This window comes from Nannospalax galili, unplaced genomic scaffold, assembly GCF_000622305.1.
Source record: "Nannospalax galili isolate Female #2095 unplaced genomic scaffold, S.galili_v1.0 scaffold362, whole genome shotgun sequence".
Taxonomy (NCBI): Eukaryota; Metazoa; Chordata; class Mammalia; order Rodentia; family Spalacidae; genus Nannospalax; species Nannospalax galili.
In genome coordinates, this window is record NW_008348785.1 from 124,857 (window position 1) to 136,341 (window position 11,485).

The window sequence follows — 11,485 nt, forward strand, 5'->3', positions numbered from 1 at the left end:
TCTCCCCCCTCCCTGTAGCTCTCCCCCCTCCCTGCAGCTGCTCTCTGAACCAGTGGAGTGGGGTTTCCAGTCCTCTTTGGGACTCAACTTGCCAAGCCCTTTGCCACCTCCTTCAGCAATGATGGCAGTCTCCTCAGACACACCACATAGGAACGCAGCATCTCCAGGCACCACTGCTCCCACAGTGTGTTCAGGGAGCAAGACAGAAGCACCTGTGTCCTACACCTGAGGGGAGGGCCTCTCCACACCTCCTGCCTCCCATACATCCTCCCATCCCCTCCCCTGCATGATGACCTGTGTTCAGGTCACTAGCACATACATAAAAGCCGGGTGTGACAGCATGCATCTGTAACCCCAGGGCCGGTGGTGGAGACAGGAGGATCCCTGGGGCTTGCTGGGCCAGACAGTCTGGCTGACATGGAGAGCTCCAGGTTCAGTGAGAGACCCTGTCTCGAAACACAAGGTGGAGAGTGACTGAGAAAGACTCAGCACCAACCTCTGTACTCGACACATGTACATGCACATATGAGCACATTCACCACCCATCCACATACATACATAGCATATACCACACACACAGAGCTTCAAACTCAAGACCATTTGGAAGATGCAACACTGCCTCCACCTTTCTCTTGGGCGTCTAACTACCCTACTGCTCCCTGCTCTGCCCCAGAGCCTCTCTGCCCCAGCTGAGGGTGTTTACTTCTAAGTAGGCAGAAGGCAGATGCTTATAGGATTACAGGACACAGTCTTAGCCCAGGAAGGTCCAAGGTCACTCTCAGAGCCTAGAGGTCAGGACCAGAACACACCCGACCCTTCTGGGTTAGAGCCAGGATTCCCAAATCCTTGGCTGAGCAAAGGCCACACTTCAGAAGGCGGCTGCTAGGATATATTTGCATACTCGGATGCTAATGGCCCAATGGTCCACACACTGCCCTCTTGTTCCCAGACAGGAGAATCAACACTGGCCACTGGCAGCTGGGGCTTGGCCCAGATGCACTGCTGGGAAGAGGGGCAGCCTGACAATGACAGAGAGCACCCATCCCAGCAGAGCGTGAGGGGGAAACCCAGGGCCTGGTGTGGATGGACAGGCACCTGCCTTTCCCGTTTGCTTGTATCAGGCATGGGGCCCAGGCGGATCCAATGCTGTGCTGAGTGAGCCAGGCAGTGTGCAGTTCCAGCTCCCAGAGGACACAAGACAAATCTTTCCTTAGTTAATAGCTTGATAAATTTGCCTTCCCTGACAGTGCCCCAAATCCCGGAGAAGACCACGCATGGTGATTTGGAGGAGTGTTTGTGGTGGGCTGCCTGCATGGGACAGGCAAAGAAAGACCCACAGCCTTATGTAAAAGGGACTCCTGGGAGCACACGCAGATAAGGACAGATATTAAGTAACTCAGGGACCTAGGGAGAACACCCTGCCTGCAGCACGCTGCCCAGATTGCCACTGGGAACCCAGAGCATGGTCGTACATAGCTGCAATCCCAGCACCAGGGAGACAAAACCAGAAGGTCACAGGTTCAAGGCCAGTCTGGACTACTAAGTAAGATCCTGTCTCCAACAGGAAAAAAAAAAAAATGAGCTCAGTCCCAGGCTCCAGGAGCCTCCTTTAGACCTGGAGAACACAGACCTGCCTTCCCTAGCTGCCAGGCAAGCCCACCCCTACCCAAGGCCTGCACTACACAAGAACTCTGCCAGCCCATGACAGTTCTATACCTGAAACTGGCACAGAACTTTCAGGACCCAATGTAAACAGCACTGTAAAGTCCTTCATTTAACACTTGTTATAAACCTCACAACAGTTAGGATGACTAGTACTAAAAAGTAACAGTACAAGAAACAGACTGAAAAGGCTGAAGCTTTTATGGACTGATGGTGGACTGTAAAATGCTTTGACTGCTAGGGAAATCACTTTGGCAGTTCTTCCAAAAATTAAGTGTAGAATTACCATATGAGCCCGGCCTGATGGCCCCTACCAGTATCCTAGCACACTCAGGAGGCTGAGGCAGGAGAAGCCAGCAAGGCTTACATAAGGAGTACCAGGCCAGCCTGGGTTGCATAGTGAGCTACTTCCAGAGCCCCCAGAAGAGTTACCGAATTATTTAAGTGACATGAGCCCACGAACATGAATGGACTGACAACCGCAGAACCACACACCCAGCAAGGCAGGGAAGGTCAAGGCAGGAAAGTGCACGTGTACTTTACCACAAGAAAAGGAGTTCGAGATGTGACCGAAGGGCCGTCAGTGTCTGGCTCAGAGGCTTAATCTAGGTTGTCAATCTGAGGGAATCTAGAATCGCCAAGGAGCCAGGAATCATCTAGATTACGTTAAATGAGGTGGGAAGACCCACCCACTGTGGGTAATACCATTCCCTGGGCTGCAGTCCTGGACTAAAGAAGATAGAAAAAGCCAGCAGAGCGCCAGCATCTGTAACTCTCTGCTTCCTGACTGTGGATGCAACATGAGCAGCTGTCTCCTAGGCCTGCCGCCATGATGGACCGTGTTCCTTCAAAATAAACCCTCCCCTCCTCAAGTTGCTTTGGTTGGATAGTTTGTTCCAGCAATGAGACAAGTAAGTAATGCAGGGTTCACAGGCCTCAAGCCCAGGGCATCAGCCCTGATTCCTGGGAAAGGCCTCTCTTTCCAGGACTCTACCACTGGTAACGGCAGAGCTGCTAGGTACCCGCCCGATGAGCAATGTTATATTTTAATAGTCGTTTCAATTGACTATAAAAAGACAGCCTCTCATAATAAAATTGCTTTTGGCTGTGGGAGAAATACTTAGCAAGAGATGAGAAATACTCAGCAAGAGGCTGTAAAACTCTGTTTGCTCCCTTACGGAGCTGCGGCTGAACAAGGCAAAAGTGGGAGCAGATAAGGGTCGGGCAGGCGAGGGCCCAGTCTCAAAATGCACATAGCAGCACATCTGCCATGACGATCACCAGACGGTGCTGGGGTGGTTTCCAATGGTCTGAGCAGAAAATGGACATCTCTACTCCTGTTGCATTTACCTCCTTTAATGTACCATCAAATTAGACACGAGCAAGCACATCTCCTCACAATTCCTTATGGCTTCACATAGCCCTGACGTCCGAGCACTCCAAGCAATGTCAGAGCTGAGCCCCAAACCACATCTCTGACCCCAACACAAAGGCAAGCTCACCTCCATAACACCACATTGATTTCCCTGACATAGAGGACCAGGAGGTGTATCATCACCACACCAGCACCACCGCCCTGTCAGTAATGCCACATCACAACCACAACATCAGCACCACCGCCCTGTCAGTAATGCCACGTCATAACCACAACATCAGCACCACTGCTCCATCAATAATGTCTTGTCACCACCATCGCCAGATGATCACAGCCCCACGAATAATGTACATCATGGGCCATACATGGTGGCATACACATTTAGTCCCAGCACTTGGGAGCAGAGGCAGGCAGATCTCTGTGAGATGGAGGCCAACCTGGTCTACATAGCAAGTTCTAGACTAGCTGGGCTACAGGAAGACACTGTCTCAAAAACATATGCCACAACGCCACATCACCACAACGGCCCCATCAATGTCACATCACTACCACCATCATATCACCACATCATCACCAATGGCACTGTCATCAACGCCACCACACATGACCACCGCTGCAACAATCGGTCACCACTGTCAACACCAGTACTCTCACCATCGTCAGTAACACTACCACACTATCACCACCATCACCATGATATGATCCAGATCACCAGATCAGCACTGACAATGTCACCACCATCAGGACAAAATGGCAGGTCCACTAATCCCAGGAACAAAAGGCAGTCAGAGGACAGAGGGCCATGCCACGCCCCCTCCCTTTAGGCTAAGCTGACCTTTCTGAGAAGCACAGCACCTAGTCAATTCAACACAACAGACTTATTTCTCACCAGGGTCCCAGGTCTGCACCATAGGGAATTCTGAGATTGACCCCATATCTTCTGACAGTGGAGAGGAAGAGAGCAAGACTAGCCAGGAACCAGGTCTACAACTACTGAGCAGCTCCACCGGGACACAGGGTAAGTCACAGAACCCTGACCACGAACCAGCCACCAAGGGATGGCTTCTCGAGGGGTATAAAATTTAACCAACGTAAATTCATCGTTACAGAAATTTATGAGGGAGGGGTCACATTCCCGTTTCAGAGACAAAAATCACCAAGACTTAGAGAAATCATGAAACTATTATCCAAAGTCACAAGGCCAGACGAAGGGGCAGGTCGGGCACTTACGTTTCTAAGCACCATGCAGCACAGCTGCCTAGAACCCAGCTGTGATGCTTAGTAGTGATTATCAACTTGATAAGATCACGAATCACCTAGGACTCAAACCTCTGGGCATGTCTGAGAATCAGCATTCGGCCCTATCCGCTTCCTGAATGCAAATACAGCGTCTGCAGTCCAGGCTCCTGCTGCCCAGCCTCCTCACCACAGACTGCATCCTCAGACTGTGAGCCAAAACAAACCTGTCCTTCCTGAAGTCCCTTGTCAGGTGTTCTGTCACAAGAAGGAGTAAAAAGATACCTGCACACCCGAAGGAAGCCCGCCTCCCTCTGGCAGCTGGCCATGGCTTTCCAGGAGCCACTGTTTCCTTGGCTCTCACAGAAAAGCTCATAAAACCAGCCAGCCTGCACACCCGAAGGAACCCCCGCCTCCCTCTGGCAGCTGGCCATGGCTTCCCAGGAGCCACTGTTTCCTTGGCTCTCACAGAAAAGCTCATAAAACCAGCCAGATGTCAAAACAAAAGTCACACAAAACCCCATCTAACATCACACAAGGACTGTCACAAGCACACCTTGCCACAAAGTCCTTTTTAGATGAAATATTTTCAGTAATACTTCCCCTCCAGATCCTGCCGACATCAGTCAAACCCCAGCCATGTTCCTGTCTAACATAGATTGATAGTTATAGCACAGAAAAGGACATTCAGTACCCCGCGCTCTGGTCACACAGAGATCCATCTGTGTCCCAGCTCTACCCCTGTTGCTCTGAAATGCAGACAGGAGAGTGACCGATGTCCTGGGGAAGGATTTACATGGCAAAATCCTATCATAGGAACACGCTACCTACCCCACCCAGTCCGGTCTACTTGTTCAGTTAGGAGGCTGTTCACTCAAGGCTAAAAGGGCAGGTTGGAGCTAAAACCCAGTCCAAGCTTTGTTTAGCAAGCACTATGCCCACCCCAAGGCAATGGCTTTCTGTGACCTCAGAGGTGCTGGTGATGGTTCCTCCTGATGGTCAACCTGACACATGGAAAGAGGGAATCTCAAATGAGCCATTTCCTCTATCAGACTGGCCTGTCTGTGGAGCACTTTCTTAATTGCTAATTGATACAGGAGGGCCCAGCCCACTGTGGGTGATATCATCGCTGGGCAAGTGGGCCTGGGCTGTGCAAGAAAGGTAACTGAGCAAGCCAGGGGAAGCAAGCCAGTAAACAGTGCTCCTCCATGGTCTCTGCTTCAGTTCCTGTCCCATGTCCCTCAGTAATGGACTATCTAAGCTGAAATAAACCATTTCCTCCCCAAGTTGCTTTTGGTCATGGGGTTTATTACAATAGACAGCAAACTGGGACAGCACTGCAGGGCGTGGGAACTGTCCAAGGGGCCATCAGGAACCGGGATGTGTTCTGTAGCCCTGCCCATAGTCCACATGCAATACACATCTTCAAGACTTACATAAGGTGAATCAGCAAGTCGGGAAGAAGGGCCACACCCCCATGAGGACAGGTGCCAGCCTGAAAGCATAGCCCTCAGAATTCCCTTTTTGCAAATAAAGTTTTACTTAGTTACAGGATAAAGGAGAGGTGAGTGGCTTTGAGAACTTGCACAGAGCCTCCTAGAAGGGGACAATTGGAAGGGCCTCTCCAGGTGAGAGCAGTTTGGGGTGCCTCTTCAGAGAGCAGGTCCTACCCTCCCCACTGCCCACGGTCAGGGTGGGGCCCAAGCTTCAGGGTAGACACATCCAAACCAACCTAGGGCAAGTCTAGATCCACCCAGGCATCCACCAAGGCTTACCATCTCCCAGCCACACCCAGAAGGTTAACCCCAATCACCATGAGAGTTTATAAAGGAATGTGGAAGGGACTATGTACAGCATACAAAGTACACTGGTTCAAAGTGTCCTTATGTGACACAGTACCGTGTGCATGAAGATACACCATGAAATTGTTTTATTTCATGCAACTACAAAGGAGTAAACTGATCTGGCAAGTTGTCCTCTAAGCTCCACTCACACACCATGACACATTTGCCACAGACATACACACATGCACACATATAAATTTTAAGTAAAGAAAGATCACTGAGTTCCCCAAAGGGGCCTCTCCCTTGCAACCACGTGTCTGTGACACTCTGGCCAGTGCCCACTGCCCCTTTTCTAACAGGACCCCAGCATGTTACCTGCTTTAACCCTGTATCACAGAGCCTTGTGTGATGGGAACTGGTAACCCATGACAACCAGAGAGGGCAGGCTCCCTAGGGAAACCCCAGCAGGAAGACATAAGCCACAGAGTTTAGGAAGAAGGAACTTCCAGGGTGACTGCTAGAGACACCCACGCCCTGCTGTTTGGAGGTCTCTCCCCTCCAGTGTGGGTCTCCTCGAGGGGAAGGTCACAGAAGGACTAACTTCCAACCTGTGTGTTCCCACCCTCCACTCCCATGCAAGTTCTGGCAAAGCCAGCTGTGAGCTGTCCCGGGGATAGGCCCAAGTGGTAAAGATCACAGGTAGCTTGTGCCCACGGTCACCAAGGAACTGAGCCCTTTCAGCAGCCCACGTGACTCAGAAGCCCAGCTGCAGTAGATGGACAGTGACCTCGACCCGGCACCTTCAGGGTGGCCCACAAGAGACGCTGGACACAGGGAAGCCACCCCCGCTCCCCGGATGCTGCCGCAGAATAAGAACTGTTTCCAGCCACAGAGCCAGGATTCAGTCCTGCTTTCCTCTCCTCGCTCTAGCACTCCCCTGTCCCCATGGCTCCCTCCAGCCACAGACAGATGGAGCATGCTCTAATCTCTGAGCCCAGAGGCCCACAGGGGCCAGGCCACCAAGCCACTGAACACACCCATAGGCTCAAGGCCATCCTTACCACAGATACCCACGCAACTTCCTACCCCATCACACTGCAGTCTTCCTGCAGGGTGCCTACCCAGGATGTCCACTCTGGGCTCCCTCCTCCTCTTCCTGCTGAGGGTTGGGCTCCATGTCCCTTAGCTATACCAGCTCTTTCAACTCCTCCCACCCAAGTCACCACCTACTGTGGGCCCCGAGTTCTATATGGTGCTCTAGAACCCCTGTGCCCCTTGGTCCAGGAGCTGGCAGCAAAGGACCTTCTCTCCAATCACATGCCAAGGTCATCTAAGACTAGACGCCTCCCTCACCACCTGTGTCCCTCATCCTCAGCTGATCTGCACTCAGCTCACTCGCCCCGCCCCGCCATCACATGCACCTGCGCACTTTGCCATCAGCCCCCATTTCACAGAGGAAGAAACTGAGGTATGCAGAGGGGAAAAGTCCTCCTCCAATACCAGGTTTGGGATGTGACCCAAGGTAGTATGGCTCCGGATCTATGCCATGGACCACAGGAAAATTAGCCCTCCAGAGAAAGTGTGTAAGCAGGTTTAAGGGTTAGAAAGTGTGTAAGCAGGTTTAAGGGTTAGAAAGTGTGTAAGCAGGTTTAAGGGTTAGAAAGTGTGTAAGCAGGTTTAAGGGTTAGAAAGTGTGTAAGCAGGTTTAAGGGTTAGAAAGTGTGTAAGCAGGTTTAAGGGTTAGAAAGTGTGTAAGCAGGTTTAAGGGTTAGAAAGTGTGTAAGCAGGTTTAAGGGTTAGAAAGTGTGTAAGCAGGTTTAAGGGTTAGAAAGTGTGTAAGCAGGTTTAAGGGTTAGAAAGTGTGTAAGCAGGTTTAAGGGTTAGAAAGTGTGTAAGCAGGTTTAAGGGTTAGAAAGTGTGTAAGCAGGTTTAAGGGTTAGAAAGTGTGTAAGCAGGTTTAAGGGTTAGAAAGTGTGTAAGCAGGTTTAAGGGTTAGAAAGTGTGTAAGCAGGTTTAAGGGTTAGAAAGTGTGTAAGCAGGTTTAAGGGTTAGAAAGTGTGTAAGCAGGTTTAAGGGTTAGAAAGTGTGTAAGCAGGTTTAAGGGTTAGAAAGTGTGTAAGCAGGTTTAAGGGCTATCTTAGACTTTGTTGTTGTTTTGAGAAAGGGTCTCACTTTGTCGCTCTGACTGGCCTGAAACTCGCTATGTAGACCAGGCTACCCTCAAACTCAGAGAAATCTGCCCATCTCTGTCTCTGCCTCCAGAGTGCCACCACACCTGGCCTGGTCTTAAAGCTTTTACTGGTTTGTTTTCAGTGATCATCGCTAGATGGCCAAGAAAAGGAAATCGATATTTTGTAATGGTAATTAAAAGCACAAGCGCTTGGGAAAACCAAGCCATCTACATTTGGGTTATGAAACATGTCGTCTATGTGCTTTCTGGAAGAAGTGCCTTATGAAGTGCCCAGTCAGAACTATCTAGAGCTACCCTGCTTCCAGTCAGAACCCTCCCAAAAGGACAGGTCGTGGTTATTTTTTAATGAAATTGTGTAATGTTCAGCATACTTACAGTAAAAATTAGGCTCCAGCAAGTTTCCTTGCTTTGCCCTGGGTTCCCAGATGCTGATTCCTGGAGGCCGGTTCATTGCATTAAAACAACTGCCTACGAAGGAGAAATACACAGCAGCTCCATCAAACCTTCTACTGTCATGTTCCTAGGACCTTCCAGATGTATTCTTGAGGTATCCTCACACAAACTGCTCCACGGGAATCACTCCAATCCCCAGCACATCTCACTGCTGGAAACTAGCTCAGGTGAAGGGCTGGGCTGTCTGTTCCCACCTCACCTCTCAGGACTCACGCAGCACTCTGAAAGTGAGCAGACACGCTGACAGTATACCACCGTCCTACCCACCCCATTTCAGAGCTTAGGACCCTCCAGACCAAGAAGCTTCAAAGACACACAAGGAACAAATGCAACACTCCCTTTGTGTGGCACATGAGACTCTCAGTGACCCACCTGAAAAGGTAGATTCAGGAAAGGAGAAGCTTCCAGAAAAGATGACTATAATCTGGGTGATTTCTGTGGTTGTTGGGTTATTTCAGTGATTTTTTTTTTTTTTTTTTATGCTTTAAAAGATAAGTGGAGCTAGGGAGAAGGCTCGGCAATTAAGAGGACCCAAGTTAGGTTGCCAGCATCCAGCTCAAGAGGCTCACAAACACCTGTTGCTTGGCCCTGGTATTTCAGCAGGGCATCATGGTGGCTACAGAGAGCGGCACAGGACAGCTGTTCATGTCACAGCAGACCATGAAGCCAAGAGCTAGGAGGAACCAGGGGCCAAGCAGAGCCTTCCAAGGCCAGCCCCTAGTGACCTGCTTCTGCCAGCAAGGCCCCACCTCCTAAAGGCCTCCTCAAATCACTCCACCAGCTGGGGACCAAGCGTCCAAAACACGAGCCTGCTGGGGATATTTGAGATTCAAATCACAACAGCAGACTTGGAGAACACTTCTTTTTCATGACCACAAAAGAACGCGACCAAAGCTCCCTCTGGCCACCAGACACCAGCACAAACGGGAATCTCTAAGGAGTCTGTGGGAATGTGTGCCCCTGGTAAGATGGTAGGGCAGATGATCCGATCAAGCCAACTTCACAGACAATGTCCTCCTCACAGACAACAACACGGAGCAGATCACCCTGGACCAGCAGGTCTCTGAAACACTGATGGAAAACGTGCAAATGCTCAGCACATAATTGCTTTGGCCACACATCCATCTGTTGGCTTCCTCCTGCCTATGCATCCATGTTATGTCTAATCACCCCCAGCAGGATTAGCTTGGTGGAGTGGCCGAGCAGCTTAACAGAGTCACTGTAATTCGATAGACACTTCTGATTTCCCTGATAAGATAGTTAGCTATTACTGCTTGCTATCACAACTCCAGTGCCTGTCAATACTAGTCAAATTTTCCTGATAAACTAATTCCATGCTGCCCACCAGCTACGGAGGAAAGAGCACTGATTTATTTGGGCCGAAGACTTTGTTCCCTCACAGACACTTTGGAAATGAATATTGAGTGTGCAGTGCTCTGGATTCTTTCTGTCATCTAATTTGGGAAACCACTGTGATCTGAAAGAAAATGCAGACCAGTGGTGTGGCTCTCTTCCCGCTAGAGCTGCTGTATTCGAAATCATTCTCAATCAATTCCCATCGAATTAAACCAGAATTCTGAAGCAAGGCAAGTCACTAAGCGACCCCCAAATACCGAGAGCCCGCCATTACGCCTATCAACCACGCTTACTTCATTTATAGGGTAAACTTCTTATATTACTAAGGCAGACAGCAAAGAAAGCCAGATTTAGAAGAAAAGTCCAAGTCCAACTTTCAAAAGTAAGAAGGCCATTTGAGAAGGAGGATGAACTAGGCACCTGGTTTTCACCCTCACCTTCCTCCAGTTTTGCTTCCCTATCTCCCAAATCCCACCACTAGTCTCAGGAGTAATCAGAAAGTTTAGCTCCCCCCCCACACCCGTCCCCAGGATAACAAGACAGCAGCTACATAGAGATACACTGCCTAAGAAGATGGATGGATGGATGGATGGATGGATGGATGGATGGAGTAGGTAGATAGATGATAGATGAAGATAGATAGATAGATAGATGACAGATAGATATAGATAGATGATAGATGATAGATAGATAAATAGATAATAGATAGATAGATGATAGATAGATAAATAGATGATAGATGATACATAATAGATGATAGATAGATAGATAGATAGACAGATAAATGATAGATAGATAGATGATAGATAGATAGATAGATAGATAGATAGATAGATAGATAGATAGATAGAGGTAGATAAATAGATAGATAGGGTCCTTGAATGGACATTTCTCCAAAGGATCCAGACATATGACCAGTAACCATATGAAAAGATGATCAGTATTATTAACCACTAATCATTACAGAAATACAAATCAAAACCACAATGGCATGCTCACATTAGGATGGGTTATCAAAAATGAAAAATAAAAAAACCAAAACTGGAACACTTGTGCACCATTGATGTAAATACAGACTAGTGTGGCCGCTGTGCAAAAAAAAAAAAAACGGTGTGACAATTCTTCAAAACACTAAAACACTGGAGCTAGAATTACCAAGTCCTCCTCCAATTCCACTTCTGTGTAGATTCCTAAGTTTATCGGGGGCCTCAGGATGGCTCTCCTTCAGCAATGAGCACATAGGAGGCAAACACACAAAGGACTATCATTCAGGCTTTTAAAAAGCTAGACATGGCCAGGCATGGTGGCGCAGGCCTTTAATCCCAGCACTCCATAGTGAATCCAGGACAGCTGGGGCTACAGGGAGACCCTGTCTCAAAAAGACCAAAAAAAAAAAAGCTAGACATACCACCTGTGTGAACTTCGAAG

The 11,485-nt window shown here is 49.1% G+C and overlaps 1 protein-coding gene across 1 annotated transcript in view; it reads right to left on the reverse strand.

Annotated features, from left to right (window-relative positions):
• Positions 1-8,715, reverse strand: part of LOC103744273 (dedicator of cytokinesis protein 1) — a gene marked incomplete at its 3' end in the record, with an annotated part of 120,656 nt that extends 111,941 nt beyond the window's left edge. The window contains exon 1 of the mRNA XM_029569813.1: positions 8,624-8,715. Coding sequence (XP_029425673.1) covers positions 8,624-8,699 — 76 coding nt within the window. The remainder of the gene's footprint in view (positions 1-8,623) is intronic.
• Between the last annotated feature and the right edge of the window lie 2,770 nt (positions 8,716-11,485).